Here is a 19112-nt window from a genome sequence, read left to right as displayed (position 1 = left end):
ACTCCTTTCTCCACTCTTCCATTTATTCAAAATCTTCATTGCTAAATAAAAGGAGGCTTTCTACTAACCAGGGGATTGGCAAGGCTGCAGTAAAGTCTAACTCTACCAATACTTCGAGTGGGAATATATTTATGGTTAAATTCCAAGGGGAAGGACTTGAAGTATAAGTGTGTCTACTCAAAGGTGGAGTCAGCAGAGAGCATAGTTGGAGTGGTACTAGAATAGAGGCTGTCCTCCATCATCAGGAGACCCTCTCCCTCTCTTGACCCTCTCCCTCCTCCCTGGTAAAGCTCCCAAGAGTGGTCTGGGTAAAAGCACAGGCTTTGGACCCTGATGCACCAGATGCCAATCCTCATCCCTCCCTTTCCTAGTTACTGCTCTAAGGCAACTCATTTCACTTATCCACTCCTCCAATTGGCACCCATGTGGGGCAGCTGTGGGGATTTAAGGAGACGATCCAGCACACGGCAGTGGTGGTTTCTCATGTTCATCTGCTGCCTCTGTTTTCTCACCGAATCTCTTTGTCCTTAACCCTTGCATGCTGAACTCTGTCTTGAGGACTCATTGGGACATTCTTGAGATCACTAAGAAACTTCTAGGTGTCAAGTGCAGTATTTTTTTTTAAGACTGTGTCTTCCTTGATGGTTTTACGGTGCTCAACCCTGCTGACCTTATTGGTAGTGTTGGCTTCTGCTTGACTGCCCTTTCCGCTTTTCTTGCTCTCTTTTTGTTGACATGTGTTTGTTTCCCTTCCTGGCCCCAACTCCCTGCCCACCTCCCACATGTAGGCATCTCCAAGATTCCTTCTGAGGCCCAGATTGACCATCGTCTCTCTGTTCCTGTTCCCTCGGTGAGCTCACACTCTCAGAGATTCAATCATTTTGCATGTAGTCCGTGTCCAAACTTTCACCTCTGGCTGCCTTCCTCCTAAACAACAGAGCCGGACACCCTCAGGAAACCCCTCACGTGTCCCCTGCACTAACTGAGCTGCTTCCTCTTCCCATTAGGCCCTCTCCAATAGTTTCCTACTCAAATCTTACTCATGCTTAAAGACACCAGTAGGAATGCCCCCATCCTTCATGGAGACGCCCTGTATCTCCTTGGGTGCATGTGCTTTCTAGCTCCATTTGAAACCAGCCTCCCCCCTCCCCCTTTACCCCGACATACATCATAGTACTGTAATCCTAGCCTTTGGAAATTCCTGCTACCCAGGGTGTCACTGCTGCTCGAATATAAAGCCATTAGGCTTGATGAAAAGTCATAGGACACAACGGAGCTTGCCTTAGTTTCATTCTGACTGATGTTAGGACAGAGAAAACTATCACCACCTCTCCCCAGATGTTCATAGAGGACAACTAAATGGTCTCTCTGCTCCCTTTCCTCTTTAGTCCTATTTTGTCTCTTCTCCGTGGATCAGTCAGAGCCATCTTTTAAAAATGTAAATTAGATCAAGCTACTTACCTGATTCAAAACTGCATTAGTGTTGCTGTTAAAATGTATCCACTCTCCCCACTGCTCACCAAGCTCCAACTACATTGACCTTGTCTATGTTCTTCAATATACTAAAGTCTTTCCCACCCCAGGGCCTTTGCACTTGTGGCTCTTCCCTTTGCCTAGAATTCTTCTGCATGAGGCCAAAAGGAGAGGGATCTAGCATCTACCTGGACCACTTTTCCTGCTTCTGGTTCACCTTCTTGTTACCTGGACCCTGCATTCCAGCCAAACAGAAAGACTTGCTTTTCTTCTGATCGTGTGGGTGCCTCTATGTGGTGGAACACCCTCCTTTTCCTGGACCTTTGATCCACCGTGGTCCAACTCAAATGTCCCTCTGCTCCCCTCAAGCCTTCACCCTAAGACTAGAAATACTCTCTTCTGACCTTCCATAGCACACTTCCTGTATATCACGTAAGTTGCTATGCTGCTTGTTTTATTGCCAATGGTGTGCTATTGTGAGAAGAGCATTGGTTCTACCTAAATGGGAAAAGAATTTGAAAAAAATAGATACATGTATATGTATAACTGAATCACTTTGCTGTACACCTGAAACTAACACGACATTGTTAATCAACTATACGCCAATATAAAATAAAAAGTTTTTTTTAATTAAAAAAAAAAAAAGAAGAAGAGCATGGGTTTTCGAGGCTGGCAGCCCTGTATTGGAGTACCAGCTTCCTCTTACTAGCTGTGTGACCTTGGGCACCTTATGTATGTTCTCTGAGCCTCATTTTCCCCATCTGTAAACGGGGATAAGAACCAGGGCAATATTTCAGGGCTTGTGTGAACATTTAGGGTCAGAACATGTCCTACTGAGAGCTCTGTGCCTCCGGGGCGCTCTCCCTTCCCGAATTTCCTTCCAGTAAACACGAGCAGAAGAAATAATGATGCATTACTACTTCCGACTCACTTTCAGTTCCGGCCTCCCAGCCATTCTTCCGGATGGAATCGCAGTCAGAACGGCAGGGGGACACGGCGGGGAGGTTGGGGGCCACACTGCACACGACCACACCCCGCCTGGCCGTCAGGATGCGCGGCGACTCGGGGTGAAATGTAGTCATCTCCTGGTGCTCGCCGCCCAGCCCGTCCACGATCTTGTCCAGGTTGCTCCTGGAGTCGCTCTGGAAGCACGGGGTGTAGGCCATGGGGCGCACGGGGACCTGCGGGGGCCCCACCTCCTGGTAGACGTTGCGGCTGTCCCCGCCGCCCCGCAGGTTCCGGAACGGAATGCCGTTGCTCTTGTTGAGCAGGGCGGCCGTGGCAGGGTCCTGCACCAGGGTGATGTTGTTGCGGGAGTAGTTCTTGCGGAAGACCTTCTTGCGGAAGACGATGAAGAGGACGATGAGGACGAAGATGACGAAGAGGACCACGGCGATGCCGATGAGCTCCTCCTTCCCCACGTACGAGTGGCCGGCCTGGATGTTGGGTACCACGACGGGCCGCAGGCCGCAGTACTGCCCCACGTAGCCTGGTGTGCAGTTGCAGAGGAAGGAGCCAAACATGTTCACGCAGGCGCCGCCGTTCTCACACGCCTCCCGCTCGCACTCGTTGACGTCCTCCTCGCACCTTCGCGACAGAACACACAAAAGCCCCCCTCTCAAACATCAGGACCTGCAGACGTTCCTTTTTAAACCGACATCTTTAAAAGATAAAAAAGCACCTAAAGGGTACCTGAAGCAAGACAAAAATGATGGGATACAGTGTATATGGGAGGTGGGTGAGCATTTATGCGCCCACCATAGACCCCGGGGATCATCGTGCATTAAGCAATTTCTCCCAATGCAATCTCTCCCATATTCTGACCCTACCGGGTCGGAGGAAGGAAACGGCTGCCATGGGAGAGAAGAGAAGGAGGAGAAAAAGAAACCACAGATGCTGTTGAAGACGTACTGGTCTCCAACTGTTCAGGGCCAGATGCATCTCAGAACGTAAAATTTTGCAATTTTAGAAATGACATACAGTACGTATCTTTCATATTATGTAGAATACCCACCCCATCCCAGGCACTGGTGCTGACATAGGACCCATAATCAAATATGCCAGTGTTTCTACAGTAAAACATATGGATATTCACAATACATGAGGGAAATGAAGACTGGAAGTAGCCTCAGAATGGGTTTGGTTGATTTTGCCACCAAATTCGTTTGCCACGAATTTATCCTCAGTCCTTTTAGTTCTCAGAGCTTTGGGGATTGTAGAGCTACAGTTAAAGAGCTGTGAAGCTAGATACCCTATATAGAGTTTCCAGGGAAGAGACAGTTTTTGGTTCTGACATTTCTCTCTAATAGATACAGTCATTTTTGGTCTCTCTGGGAAGCAGGGGTAATAGGGCGTATGTAGGCAGTGGGTGGAGGCCTACATAGCATTGTATCTTCTGGACTCTATGCTTATGTTAAAGGCTGATGCTAACGCAGATTATCAGGAAAAATGATTAAAGCATTCTAATGAAAAATAAATCAATTTTATTCTCTTTAAAGCAATCCATGACTTGTTTTGAGTATAATTATAAGGCAAACATGTAAGTCTTACTCTTTCTTAGTTTAACACTGTTTAAGAACATAGATCTTTTCTCTTCCCTGTCCTCTACTTCCCCAGTTGTTCTGATATGTTCATTTTTAAAGGCCCGATCACTTATATCTTTGGTAATCCACCTTTTAAAATGTAGTCAAATGTCCCTAATTTGAACAGATTGAGGCCAGGTCACCTGGAAATTAGTCAGAATCATACAGTATTTAAAAATAAATGCAGCTTTATTACTTTAAATTACATCCAACAATTCAAAGTCAGCTAAGTATTTCCTGGTAAAGTCCTCGGGAGATTTACTTTAATGAATACATAAGACTGATCTGTAATTAGAATATCACTTTGCTTGAGATTACATATATATATATACTTCTAAAACCATCAAGGATGGTTGAAAGCGGTGTTTTACTAAGAACTTAAAACATTCCCTTTCCATTCGGCTCACACTTTAATTTCCCTCTTCCTTGGGGGAAAAAAGATTTGCAAAGGAAACGTAAGTTTTCAGTTTCTCAGAATGATCATAAAACGCTAGAAAGTAGAGTCCAGTTTATGAGTTCTGGGGAAACGGATAGTATATCTGCCTCAGAGCTATACTGGAAATATTAGGGGTCAGAGAAGACTTTCTTTAAAAGAATTGTTTTCCTGATTACAGAACACATAGTAATTGTATAAACAAAATATAGAGAAGTATAAAGTAAAAATATAATTAACCCATAACCCCACTACCCAGAGATAATCCCTGATAACATTTTAGTCATTTGTAAGCACGCTTTATATTCAGATATTAACCCTTTGCCCATCCTATTAGTGGTGAATATCTTATGCCAGTTAGTTTTTTTTTGTTTTTTTCTTTTAAATATTTATTTATTTGGCTGCGCCGGGTCTTAGTTGCGGCACGCGGGATCTTCATCGCCGGTGCGGGGTCTTTAGTTGCAGCGTGCGGGATCTTTTTTAGTTGTGGCATGCAGGATCTAGTTCCCTGACCAGGGATTGAACCCGGGCCCCCTGCATTGGGAACGTGGAGTCTTAACCGCTGGGCCACCAGGGAAGTCCCAATCCCAGTTAGTTTTTTACTGTTTGGTTTTCTTAGCAACAAGAAGCAGCATAGAGAAAGATTAATTGCACAATCTCACTTACGTGACTCCAGTGAGCCCAGCTTTGCAATTGCAGATGAAAGTGTTTCCTATGGGGTCACAGGAGCCTCCATTCCGGCAGGGGTTTGGGAAGCAGGCTGTGATCTCCGATTCACAGTTTCTCCCGGTGAACTGGGAGAGACAGGTACACTGATAACCTGGAGAAACAGAGGAGCTCATGAGCCATGGATGCCACTGGTAATGCTCAGAATGCACGGACTCGGCCACATGTGGCCTCCTAATTCCTCTGAATCAAATCTTAGGCAGGGCCCAAATTCCCAAGATGATTAGCAAATTGGTTATTTTGAACTTGGAACCCATCTTGCCACAAAAATGCCAAGTAATGGTTTGGAGCTTGTGCTAATCCACAAAAATTCACCTAATTAATCACATACGTGAATGCTACTGAGAATGGTAAGCGACACCCAGGGAACAGATCCCAAGAATAGAAACGAGGTTGGGGCAGAAGATGCTTTCCCCACCAGGCTGCTACTGTAAAAGGCAGGATGTCTCCACGTAGGAGTTTATCCTAAGTACCATACCCATTTCATTAGAACTCATTCTACAGTAGCTTCCTGAGAAGGGGTTTATAAGAAGTCAACGTTGTGAGACCTTGCACATGTATTTACTCTACCCTTACACCTCTTTGATAATTAAGTTATGTATGGAATTCTAAGCAATTCCCTCTATGTTACTTTTGAGAAATCCAAAGTTGTTTTGGTTCCTGAAGTTTGTGTGTGACCTAGTTTCTTTTTGTCGCTAACAGTTTGGAGGGGCTTCTCCTGTCCCCAACAATTTTCTGAGCTTTCACAATGATGTACACTTAACTTGAACCAGTACTGGGCTCTCACAATCTGGAAACTGTGAAACTTTGGGAAATTTTCTTTATTGCATTGATGATTTCCTTTGTTTTCTTTATTCTGTTTTTATGGAAGTTTTATGGTTTGAATCTTAGATCATTTGGATCTTCCTTTAATTTTATCTTTCTCTCTCATGTTACACCTCTGTGGGCTTTTGCTTTACCTTCCAAGAGAGTTTCTCATCTTTTGAAACTTTTATTGAGATTGGAAAATAGTTTCTTCCAAGTTGCTTTTCTCTGTTTCTGTGATTTGGTCTCTGTGAAGGTAGCTTTTTTGTATCAAGCTGATTAGGCTACGGTGCCCAGTTACTGGTCAAACACTAGTCTAGATGTTGCTGTGAGGGTATTTGTGGATGTGATTAACGTTTACAATCAGTTGACTTTAAGTAAAGCAGATTACCCTACAAAATGTGGGTGGATTTTATCCATTCAAAAGAAGGCCTTAAGAAGAAGGAATTCTGCCTCAAGACTGCAACACAGAAATCTTGGCTGAATTTCCAGCTACAAGGATTTCAAAGTAAAGACTGAAAAATCTACTCCTCATGAATTTCCAGCCTGCTGTCCTGCCCTATAAATTTCAGACTTGCCAGCCCCACAATCCTGTGAGCAAATTTCTTAAAAATCAATCAATCAATCAGTCTATCTCTCTCTCTCTACCTATCTATCTATAATCTATCTATCTTTCCATCAATCATCTATCTATCCGTCTATCTATCGTATTGTTTCTGTTTCTCTGGAGAACCTTAATACAGTCCATATCTTCCGCATGAGAGGATTTCCTTTGTCTGGTAATCCTGGCTTATCAGCTCATATTGAAGAGTGGGGTTGAAGAAAACTAGAAATCGAAATCTGATAGGAAGCTCTAAGCACATCAGTGGGGCTTGTCAAAAACAATACTGTGTCAGTACCCTTGGGTTGGTCAAGGTTGGTTAATTTCCACGTTAATGGCTCTATCACCTGCCCAGAGGGAGGGTAAAGGCCTGGTTTCTAATGTTTGGGGGAGTGGGTGGTAGTAGAGGAAGAGTATTTGTGGGTCTCAGCATCCAACGAGCACATCATATTTACTTTGGTTTGCAAATAACCATCCTCACTCTTATCTGAAGGGCTCTTGGGCTAACCTCTGCTCCCCAAGTGGTCAGTGGCTGATGCTGGGATATTGTAGATTGATCTCTATAGGTATAAGATAGCTAATAATCTACAGATTGAAATACAGCGTGCTCTCATGGACATTTTACTGAATCCACACTCCAGAGAACTCTCACATACAGGAGGACATTATGACTGTGTGTGGGTGTTCACAGGTTTGGAGAGAGAAGGACTCATCTTCAGGAGGCAAGTGGAAGAGGCAAGAGAGAAATCTTTACATTCCTAAGAGGAAGGAACTGGGTAGCCCCAGCCTCCCTGGCACTAAGAACCCAGAGGGCCAGAGGTTCAGGCTCTGAGAGAGAGACATAATACTCTTGAATGCAACACCAATGAAACACCAGGGAACTAATGTATAAGGAAAGACCACTGTTAATTCAAACTGTGTCCAGAGACGGGTGGCCTGAAGTCTATGGGCAGGATGCAATAGTCTGAGGTCTGCTTGCTTCAAATTATGCTGCTGACTTGGGGTAATTTTTTTTCCAATTTGGCAAGTTGCTCACCTAAATGGAAGTGGGGATTGCTGAAAGCAGTTGGAACTGGGAAAAACTGCTTCCATATGTCACCTGGCTAGTCTTTGGTGAGGATGGCATGCCATTTAGAGGGAGAGTGACTTGTGAGGATGAATTCAATTCCTTTTAAGACTAAAGGGAGGGGGCGGAACAACCACAGTACGGGAATCTGCAAAGCAGGGCAGTGATGAGGAGGGAGGGCAGTCGGGAGGGGGAACCTAAGGCAAGGTGGGTCAGCTCAGGTACAACTCCTCCCTCTCCAGCTCCTATTTGACAAGCCCTGGCCTTTTCTCAAATAAAACCATAGCAGCAGTAGTCGGGGGGCCAGGGAGGGGCAAGGAGGAACTGTCTGGAAATAAGGGACATTGGAATCACTATCATGGAAACTGGATTCTAACGAGGGTCATGGGTTTGATTACTTTGATTGGGTGACTCTGTGCCTTGGAAAATCAGAATTTAAAATGAGGCACTCCCTCTAATGCACTATTTTACTCTCACACATGTCCTTCTGCATTTTGTCATTTTCATTATCTTCTGGGATATCTAGTGCTACTTGATGCAGACGCCAGCCTGACTGATTAAGCCATTCACTGAGTGTCTAAGCCATTGGCAGTGGTGGGCTGGAGCTGGCTCATCTAGGGTTGAGGGTACTAACTTTTAAGTATTCAGGAACTTGGCAGACAGTTATTAAACCACTGGTAGCCCGACGCCAGCCAGGCTGGGAATATTTACACCACAGAAATCAGCAAACACTGCAGATCAGGGCTTTTGTTTTTAGAGAGTTGGTTTTCCAGCACACTCCTGAAATAGGGACTGGGGATACAAAGACAGAAAAACACCATCGACGAGCACAGAGAGCACTGCAAACCTTGCACGAGGGAGAAGCCCTGTTCTACCTCTGAGAAAACTAGCTGTCCATTTTGAAGAAGACGATGATGATGGTAGGTAACACTTAGTGACATTTATTATGGACCAAGAACAGTTCTAAGCACTTTACGTGTATTAACTCATTTAAATCTTAAAACAAGCCTACAATAAAGGTACTATTATTATTCCAATTTTATAGATGAGGAAACCAGGGTACAGAGAAGTAGATTCCTTATTTGCAGTCATGAAACTAGTGTAGACTTGAACCCCTGTAGTCTGGCTCCAGAGTCCTGAGTTGTTCAGTATTATCCTGAATTGTAAGTTTAACAATCATACTTCATTACACTCTGTATCTGGATTTCTCTGTTTATTGAAAAGAGAAGCAAACTTTCTAGAATCTGTTCTCGTGATGTCAAACCCATGGGACAAGGGAGGCGGAGACCCTTTTGAAGAAATCTTGCCTAAAAGCAAGAAAAAACTTTAAATTTGGAGGGATTTTTATGTCAACATGATGAAAGGGAAAAGCAATTGGATTTTAAAAAGTGGTCAGATTTTTTTTTTAATGAAAGAAAAGTTATATTTGCTATTTAGCCTTTGTGAAAGAGGCTTGTTGATAAAATTAACCTGTTCTAATGAAGCATTATTTATGATCTCATTATCCTGGCCTGGGCCTTATTATTAATAATTTTTAAAATGTCAGCAAGTCTGCCATAATGATATTAAGTGATGTAATGTCTAAAATCATTTTGTCATTCTATGAAGGATCACAATAATCCCATGAAAGAAAAATAAGAGGCCCTATTAACATCCCTGGGGGTGTTGGAGAGAATAGTGGCTTAGTTCAAGTATGTATAGCTAGTAAATGATGAGTTTGAACTTGAATCCAGGCTTTCAGATTCTCAAATCTTTCTACAAGACCGTATTGGCATTGGAACTTGTCAGTAAGCCAGAACTCACAACTTACTAGGAATCAGGAGGGGCTTGTAGTTACTCCCCCCAACTCTCCAGGGAGCCAATGAGATGCAGTGAGATGGACAGCATCAGACAGCCTTCTGGGAGCCAAATAATCATCAAATAATAAAGATAATAGCATAATAAAACTTCTGCTCTCCCAAAGCATTACCATATGTTGATATAAAACACAAATAGAGGGAACAGAATTCCCAAAGATAGCCAGGCATTATTTGATCACAAATAATATTTTAACACTTTTGTGAATGTAAAAGAAAAATAAAATTCAGTGGATAATCTCAAAGTCTTATTAAAAAGAGTAGATTTTTTGTCTTGGGTTGGGGGAGAATGTCAAATAACTATCACCAAGAACAACAGCTTATTATGTGCTAGGAAAAATGCTAAGAACTTTCCATACATTATCTCACTTAATACTTGACAACAACCCTCTGCTGAAAGTACTATTATTTTACAAAAGGGGAACTGAGGCTTACATAAGATTGTTTGCCCAAAGTTACACAGTCAATAAGTGGCAGATGTTACTTCATACCAGTTTCCAGATTTAAAAAAGATAACTGTTACACTAGCACTGAAATACACATTAAAAACAAACAATGCCATAGCTTCTCTCCTCTCAAATCCTTGTGAAATGAAAAGTGTATTTTATTTTATTTAAAAAAAATTTTAACATTTTTATTGGAGTATAACTGCTTTGCAATGCTGTGTTAGTTTCTGCTTTATAACAAAGTGAATCAGCTATACGTATACATATATCCCCACATCTCCTCCCTCTTGCGTCTCCCTCCCACCCTCCCTATCGCATCCCTCTAGGTGGTCACAAAGCACCAAGCTGATTTCCCTGTACCATGCGGCTGCTTCCCACTAGCTATCTAGTTTACATTTGGTAGTGTATATACGTCCATGCCACTCTCTCACTTCGTCCCAGCTTACCCTTCCCCCTCCCCGTGTCCTCAAGTCCATTCTCTACGTCTGCATCTTTATTCCTGTCCTGCCCCTAGGTTCTTCAGAACCATTTTTTTCTTAGATTCCATACATATGTGTTACCGTATGGTATTTGTTTTTCTCTTTCTGACTTACTTCACTCTGTATGACAGACTCTAGGTCCATCCACCTCACTAAAAGTAACTCAATTTTGTTTCTTTTGATGGCTGAGTAATATTCCATTGTATACATGTGCCACAGCAAGAAGTGTATTTTAAAGCCTTGCCTCAAAGCTGTGCTCTTGTTTACAATCCTTCTAGTTATAGCCGATACAGATGGTTTTGAAATCTGCACCCAGACGAACTTAAAATGCCCCCTCCTTTCCTTACTCAAAGAAGAACATCGCAAAACCTATTAAATGCAAAAATAGAAATGGTTTGAGCAATTATAGAGTGAATTTGGGTTGTGTAGGCAAATCATCAAGATAGTTCCTATCTTACTCCTTTGACTTAGTTAAATCATTTTCCGACCTGATTCCTCCAAGTAATGGCGTCCACCATTGGCCCCGGTCACCTGGGATAGGTGAACATCATTCTGATCCAGTTTGGCTGCCTTGATAAGGAAACATCTACCTTCCGCACAAAGGTGGAAATAATGACAGATGCGCGACTAGCAGTTGGGATCTGAAGTCAGCGTCGACCACTATGCTCGCTGAATTACGACTGCATTTAGACACTCCAGGAACTTTACAATCTGGGGAGGCAGCTGTGATGTGGTGGGTACGTGTCTAAGTTCTGGCTGTTCCTCACCAGCTGGGTGTGATCATGGCTGAGTCGCTTGACCTCTAGGGACGTCCCTGTTTTTATCTGATCATTAAGCCTCACTAATACCCACCTCATAGGGGATAATAAGGTTTCTGGATTCATCAACCTCAATGCAGCCCACAAACATTAGGTGCTTTATTGTTGTAATTACCGTAATTACTATGGATTCTGAAATCAGCTTCCTTTCTGGGTTGCTCATAAACCAAACAAAAGAAAACCATGGGAGTTTTTTCACTCTGACTTTTAGGCTGAATATTGGGAAGTACTGAAACTTCTAGTCTACGTGAATCTCAATGAGTCTGAGAAAACTGGTGGCCACATTATCACGTGAGATGCTAATCCCAAGTGGAGTAATCTTAGCTGAGGACTATGGCCTCTGTCATTACTTCACCCTCTCAACTTGTAGTCACTCTGACTTTCCTCTTTCACCAAGCAGGGTCCATGCAATACCTTTAGACCTTGTAAGATGAAAACCTTTGCAGGCGAGACCTCTACCTTCCCCTAGGAAAGCTGGCTCACATTTCACATATGGTATATTGGGCTGAACCTCCAATACTTTCCTTGAGGACCTGGAAACATTTAATGTGTTAACATTAAGCACAAAGTAAATTTTCACCTTCTGGCATGTTCTTTTGTGTCTGCACCTAACCTGACTGCTTTAGGGTTTTGAGTTTTTCTATTAATATCAATATTATATTAATAACGCTGTTACCATGACGCTTTTCTAAAGTACCAAAAAAAATTACCTCAGTATTTAGAAGAAAGTCACCCAGAAAAAAAAACTTTTTCCCCTTAAGCTGTAAAGCTCAGTCAAATTTGTCCATAGTATATTATCTGGGAGCCTGGCTTTTCCTTTCTCTGTCCCCCTGTGCTCAGTGGGCCAGTGGGCTGAGCACATACAGGGAACCTGTCTAATTCCCTTAAGCCAGCTGTGAAGGGAGGGAGGCCACATAAGTGGATCCACTGGTCACAGAGACAGCAACACAGAGAATTTAACACAGAGCTCGACACAAATCAGGCACTTGATTAAAGTCTGATAGACTGAATTAATCTAGACACTTACAAGTTAGGGGCCCAAAATACTCAGCAAAATGATGTGCTACTCAAAGCAGCACAGGTCACTCTGTAGCTGAAGATGCTTCTATGCCCAACTATTAACAAAATCTGGGAACTTGTTGTTTTATGCACCTTGCTTAGAGGGAGTAGGTACGCACTATTACTTTTATCTTTGAAAGGGGGCTCAGGTGACCCCAAACTTCTGACTGTCTGGGGAACAAAGTTCAATCTTTACACTAAATCAATTATTAAAAATGCAGGCTGTGCATCTGACATTCAATTTCTGAATGTCCTATGTCTCCTGGAATTCACTGATTCACATTCTGGTAAATACAGAGTTTACTGGGATTCCCAAATGTCAGTGGCTCTCAAACTCAGAATTGCATAGAACTATCTTGGAGGCTTGTTAAAAACAGAGATGCCCGAATTCCACTCTTGCAGATTCTGAGATTCTGATTCGTAGGTTTGGGTCTTTTTCTTCCTCCACAGTTTTCACTGAGAAATTTTTTTTGGTGGTAAGATCAGGAACTTGCAAATACAACTCAGTGACCTAGCGGAAGGTTCCTCGGATGTGGACAGCGGATGACAGAGGCAAGTCAATAGATTCTCCTTTCCCCTTAACAACCAAGAGACTCTTCTATAACAAGGTCTTGTTTTAATCAGGTCCTCAGATGGTGCAGAGGCACCTTGGAGTTTGAGAACCACTATATACAGCACACGAAAACAGAAAAGAACTCATTTCTCTTTTGGGTTTCAGGGCAGTTCAGAGACAGAGAGAGAAATCAGCATATCACCTAGGGATATTGTTAAAGTACAGATTCTGATTCATTCTGAGATGCTGCATTTTTAACATTTCCAGTGATACGGCTGCTGCTGGTCCCTGGAACACACTTTGAGTAACAAGGGTTAAGAGCATAGGCTGGGGGGCTGGGCGGGGGTGGGGCGGGGAGGAGTTCCACAAACCTGGATCACATCCTGCTTCCTCACTTTACTAACTGTGTGATGTTGGGCTGGTTTACTTAACCTCTCTGGCCTGTTTCTTTATCTGAAAAATGGGGGTTGAAGGGAGCAAAGAATCGTACCGATCCAGAATACTGGGGTTGAGAACTGTGTCACAGCACAGGTGACACAGTACCGAGCACATAGTAACAAAATGACAAACTAACAAATGGAACTCTACCATCGAAAAAGTTATCAACTTCTCATTTTAAGAGTTAAGCTTGCAGTCTCATGACAGCCATCTGAATGACTATTTCTGGCCTGATAGTCATCAGTGGCTGCCTTCCTTCGCCAAATTATAGTTTAGCCTCAACTTGGCTTTCCGTTCATGGGCTTGAGCTGAGCAGGATAAAGCACGAAGGACTGGGGCCTCCTTTTCAGATCGTGGGTGTTCACTGGGCTGCTGCCCACCCACTGGGTCTGGAAACGCAGGGGTCACGATGGGACTAGGCCATTTCTTTTCCATGGTGGTTGCTATTTCCAGTTCATGTTTATGAAATACATATAATTTTAAGGCTTTACCAAGAGAGAGAGCCTTCCCTCTGTGGTTGATTTACAGAGTCGTATTTACCCTCTTATTACAAGTCAGAGTTCTGGGCTTTGACTCCCCTGGGGTTCCCGTGGCTTGCTCCTGGGACAGTCAGAGGGATAACCCTGGTCAGATCTGCTGACCATGCCATTCCAAGCTAGCAGACTCGGCTTCCTTGCCCATTATGCCGAGGGTTTGATTGGGTTTGGAGGTGGCTGGAGCAGAATCCTGCTTCTCTGAAAGAAATCTGCTTCTTGCTGTGGGTTGCCTGCTTTTAAAACTCTGAATGCTCTGGAACAAAGGCCTGGTGCTAGGATTGTCACCATTAGAGAGTGGAGTCTGTGACCAGGAGAGCCAATGACCAATACCCCAGCATTCTTGGAGGGCCAAGAGAATGATTATGCTAAAATATGTGTCATGGAATTTTAGAGCAACACAGAACTCAGGGTTCCAACAACAGTAAGATGTTCAAATCATTAACTTGTGTTTTCAACATTCTCATGCACATGGAGTCATTTTAAGCACCTCACTCTACTTTCTCCAGCTCACATTTCCGATTTGAATACTCCATGCATCCTAGCCTTCAATCTGGGGAAGCAAGACTCTTTTCCTGTGATTAGATACCCTGGTAGCCAGAGGGAATTCTTCCAGGCATGAATATTCTTTCATTAATGACTCAGTATTATTGTTCTTTTTAAACCATCACTCACAACTAAGATGACTTTTCCTTTATTTTAAATGAGCTCATAATTAGCTAAACACTTTCATAGATATGAGGTAAAGGGAAAATTGTTGGTTCTTCCTTTTCTTGCTCCTCCCATCCCTCCCTACTATTTGGCACCAATTTAGGGAATTTGCAGACAGGATACGGGGACCTAGCAAGAATTCCTCTGATAATGGGGGCAAGAAAATGGATTCTCTCTCCTCTTTTCTTAGAAGCCAAAACCCCAATCCTGACAGCCAGGAAGCAGGTAGGTACCTCCTCACACATCAGAAGAGGGCTCCTGGACTCCGCTGGTGGTGCAGTGGTTAAGAATCCGCCTGCCGATGCAGGGGACACGGGTTTGATCCCTGGTCCAGGAAGATCCCACATGCCGCGGAGCAATGAAGCCCGTGCGCCACAACTACTGAGCCTGCGCCCTAGAGCCCACGAGCCACAACTACTGAGCCTGCGTGCTGTAACTACTGAAGCCCTTGCACCTAGAGCCCATGCTCCGCAAAAAGAGAAGCCACTGCAATGAGAAGCCTGCACATCGCAATGAAGAGTAGCCCTCACTTGACGCAACTAGAGAAAGTCTGCACAAAGCAATGAAGACCCAACGCAGCCAAAAAAAAAAAAAAAAAGAAGGCTCCTGTGCCTTTGATTCCCCACGGAAGCAACAGAAACACTCTTCCTGGATTTCCTGGTGAGTGCCAGGAGTTTGGTGGCCCTGGGCTCAGTACTGCTGTGCATGAGAACACGGTACTTCCCCATCTGGACCACACCCGGGGGCTGCTGAAATAAGGACCACTGGGCCCTCTCAACTAAACAGGTAGTAGGCTTGAGAGAAGGGAGTTGTATAGATGGAGGTGAGGAAAGACACTTTCTTTGTCTAAGGAAAACATTAGCCTCCTGGTACAAAGGAGAGACTTGAGCTGATAAAAGGCTTTACTCCCTTGGAAGAAAGAGTACCTCCCGTAGAATCCCAATCCCAATCCCAAGCGCAATCACAGGGGAAAGTGGGGAAGAGGGGACAAATAGGAGTTTGAGAGAGGACGCAACCCATGGGTAAAGTTGGGTCCCTGGGGAGGGGAAAGCACGTTCTTTAGACCATGTGAAAAAGTATATGGCAGGTGGGTCCTCAGTCCTGAAATTTGGTTAAACCAAACGAGATTAAAAAAATAGAGGAAAACTGCTGTTTCTGATGTGGGTCATAGGGGTCATAGTCATTTAATGAACATACCTGCACTGAATATTTAGCTCAGGGATTTCATGGCAATTAAAAAATTAAAATGTACACTGAAGAAAAAGCAAGATTCCTCAGTCTTTTTCCTTAATACAGTGATTATTATTATTTTAAAGCTAACCCATTGTGGAAACCCATAGCTTTGCCAGCAAAAACAACGTCCTGCCATCGTTAAAAGTATGTTACAATTTGTGGCTATGTACCCAGCATTTGACATGGAGTGGTGTTCTATTTCAACCCAAATTTAATGACATGCTCCTTTTATATATCGTGGATGGCTCACACTAGCAGAATTGTTTTGCCTGGTGAAAAACTGGCCGTGACTTGTCATAATGGGCTGGTTTATAGAACCACCGAAGTATAGTTACTGCCCATCATTCAGGAGTGATGGTACCATAACAACCCTTTATTTACATATACTGCTGAGACATTAAAAACAGCAAATAGATTTCTTAAATCGAGACAGCAGAAATTTCCCCCCAGGGCACTTGGCCCTCATTGTGGCAGTAACATATGCAAGTCTAAGTAACTTTGTTGTCTGTGTTTCGGCACTGCATCATTTCATGGGCAGTTTATAACATTCTAATAGTAAAATCGACTCTACATTTGGAGTTGGGCTTCACGAACATTAGATGGTAATGCACACAGCAGAATCTCTAAGTGATTTGTGAGGAAGGTTTAAATTTGGTAATCACACTCCCACTGAGAGGCTCTGCGGAGGGGCTAAAGTGGAATCAGTACTTAGGCTGTTGAGGTGGCAAAGCCTTCAACCAGGAGAGCGCCTGACCTAGTTTACATCGACACAGATCCTGCATCTGGGTAAAGTCAGGGAGGCTTTCATCGTCAGACTCCTAGGACTTAAATAATCTTGGCTTTTCCCTCAAACAATAGAAACCCTCTATAAATCTACACCACTCCTCCCCTCTTTTTTGGCCTACCCTGTTCTTTCTTTTTTCTTGATGATGTATCTCTGGGGGGAATTTTACAGGGGTAAAGTATCATTGCGCTCAATGACTGGTTTGTCCTGATATTTCATGTAAATTGCCCTCTCCTTATTCTTAACTTTCTAATCGTTCATTGAGTTGTCCCTAGACTTATTTGTAATACACACGTTTTAAAAGCATGCTCTAAAACACGTCCACTATACTTCTATTTCTGGGGTGGTGGGTTCACCCCACACACCCTTTAGCTTCTAGTAAAGTTATATGGCTACCTGTGAAAGGATAGCGCATGGACGTCATAACTCAGACTGTTACCCATTGTTCTGCAGTGACTTGCAAGTTGTCCAAAGGGGCAGATACTTAAAAGGAGATCCTATTCCTCCAGGCTGCTGAGGCCTGGAAGGGTGTGGAGTGGGCAGGGAAGGGGGCAGCCGTGCCAGCATCTTCTGGGCTCCTGGAAGCCAGCTCACTGCGCCTGTGGGATGCTGCAAACGGATTGTCTAAACTGGACGTTCCTGTAATTGTCGAGCTTTGTGACTTCCTTAAAGAAGGATTAAGAAGCTGGGCCAGCATTATGGGTGCATACACCTCTCTGGGAGAGCACTTGGGTTGGTCATGCTTGTGAGAGGGAGTCCCCCTTCAGGTCTGCCCCCCATCCCCCCTACATCCCCCCTACATCCCCCCACCCCCACCCGGCAGGGGCAGGGTGCCCAGGGCGCAGGCGCACTCACCTCCGGAGGGCAGGCCGGCGCAGCTGCCTCCGTGCTGGCAGGGGCTGCGCTCGCAGGCGTCGGGGTAGAGCACGCAGCCCAGCTTCAGCTCGGTCAGGCCCACCACCTCGGCGAAGCTGCTGCGCTTGTTCTGCAGCGGCAGTTCGTTGTTATTCAGCACCACGGAGTCCAGACAGCCCTGGAAGCCGCTCAGCACCTGCGTGACCCGCGTGTCGGTCAGGCTGCGGATGTTATCCGCCTGCACCAGGGCCCCGAAGTAGATGGTACTCTCGGTGCTCAGCGTCTGGAAGTAGAGGGGCGCCCTGCGCCGCTCCACGTAGCTGTCGTCCAGGGACAGGCTCGTGAAATTGCGGTTGAGCTCCAGGAAGACCGAGTGCCAGCTCCCGTCGTTGACAGCGCGGCCCGAGATGCCCAAGATTCCGGGGCCGCTGCCGCAGTCCAGCTGGAACCATAGCTTGCCGTCCACGATCTGTGCGGGAACGAACACCGCAGCGCTTTTTAATATGCATCTGGCAATAAGTTCCTGGACACCCTGTTCCCAACCAGGCTGGGCTTTAGAATGGACAGCGCTTTTGATCCAGCCATAAATCTGCTATGGTTTGATTTTTAATAATCACTCTCCCTCCTCATTACAGGCCGTGCAAATGCATGCCTGATATTTCACAAATCTTCTTGTAATTAGCAATATGGAGCACAGGTTCAGAAAGCCACACTTAAATATTTAAGAATGCTCCTATTCTTTCCGTCTCCATCCTTTAAAAATCCACAGCTATTTCTTGTTTAGGGAGTCTGTTTATTCTCTGCGCCCTTCCTAGTTACTACCAGCACAGGAATGATTTCTGTGAACTCATTAATATTAATTACGAATATTTATTGAACATCTACTATGTGCTAAGCAATGTGCTAGGTGCTATGGGGACCACTGTGAGCAAAAGCCGTTATCACCTCTGCCCTCATGGGGCTTATATTTGAGTGGGGGAGATGGCTATTAATCAGATCAGCACAGAAATACATATATACTCCCCAGGTAAGTTTGTGTGAACTCACTAATATTGATTACGAATATTTATTGAACATCTACTATGTGCTAAGCAATGTGCTAGGTGCTATGGGGACCACTGTGAGTAAAAGGAGTTATCACCTCTGCCCTCATGGGGCTTATATTTGAGTGGGGGAGACGGCTATTAATCAGATCAGCACAGAAATACATACATACTCCCCAGGTAAGTTTGTGTGACTGTGCTGTAGGGGAGAGAAAGAGGCCGGGTAGATTTCTTACTTCCCAGCTTCATACATATTTAAGATGTAAAAACTCTCCTATTAAACACTAGCCATCTTCTTAAAACAGTTCTTCAGGACTGCTGCTCATCATTTAGGTTAAGATTATCTCACAAAGTGCTCAGGGCTTGGCCATTTGCTAAGAATGTATGTATATTTGATGACCTCTGGAACTCCAGAAGGATCTGGTTAACTGTTTACACCTTGTAGATACTTCCAGCCCCTGGTCTGGGGTCAGCTACAACAGAGACTTGCCTGCTTTTTTTATTGCACTGGTGCAGGGAGGGCATCGAAGTCCCCCCACCCTCAGCAGCCTGACCCCAGAGAGACACCAAAATCAGGAAAGTGTGCTACTGAAGGATGCTGGCGAGTTGAAAGCTGTTG

General features: G+C 44.3%; 1 protein-coding gene across 5 annotated transcripts in view; it reads right to left on the bottom strand.

Annotated features, from left to right (window-relative positions):
- Positions 1–19112, bottom strand: part of FAT3 (FAT atypical cadherin 3) — a 717681-nt gene that overhangs the window by 10600 nt on the left and 687969 nt on the right. For all 5 annotated transcript variants that reach the window (XM_057553401.1, XM_057553405.1, XM_057553404.1 and 2 more), the window contains 3 exons: positions 17451–17919; positions 5155–5308; positions 2405–3060 (listed from right to left, as the gene is read on the bottom strand). In XM_057553401.1, the coding sequence (XP_057409384.1) occupies positions 2405–3060; positions 5155–5308; positions 17451–17919 (1279 nt within the window). The remainder of the gene's footprint in view (positions 1–2404; positions 3061–5154; positions 5309–17450; positions 17920–19112) is intronic.

Source organism: Balaenoptera acutorostrata, chromosome 9 (genome assembly GCF_949987535.1).
Source record: "Balaenoptera acutorostrata chromosome 9, mBalAcu1.1, whole genome shotgun sequence".
Lineage (NCBI taxonomy): Eukaryota > Metazoa > Chordata > Mammalia > Artiodactyla > Balaenopteridae > Balaenoptera > Balaenoptera acutorostrata.
The sequence above is the reverse complement of the archived record's forward strand: the minus strand, read 5'-3'. Positions and strand labels throughout refer to the sequence as shown.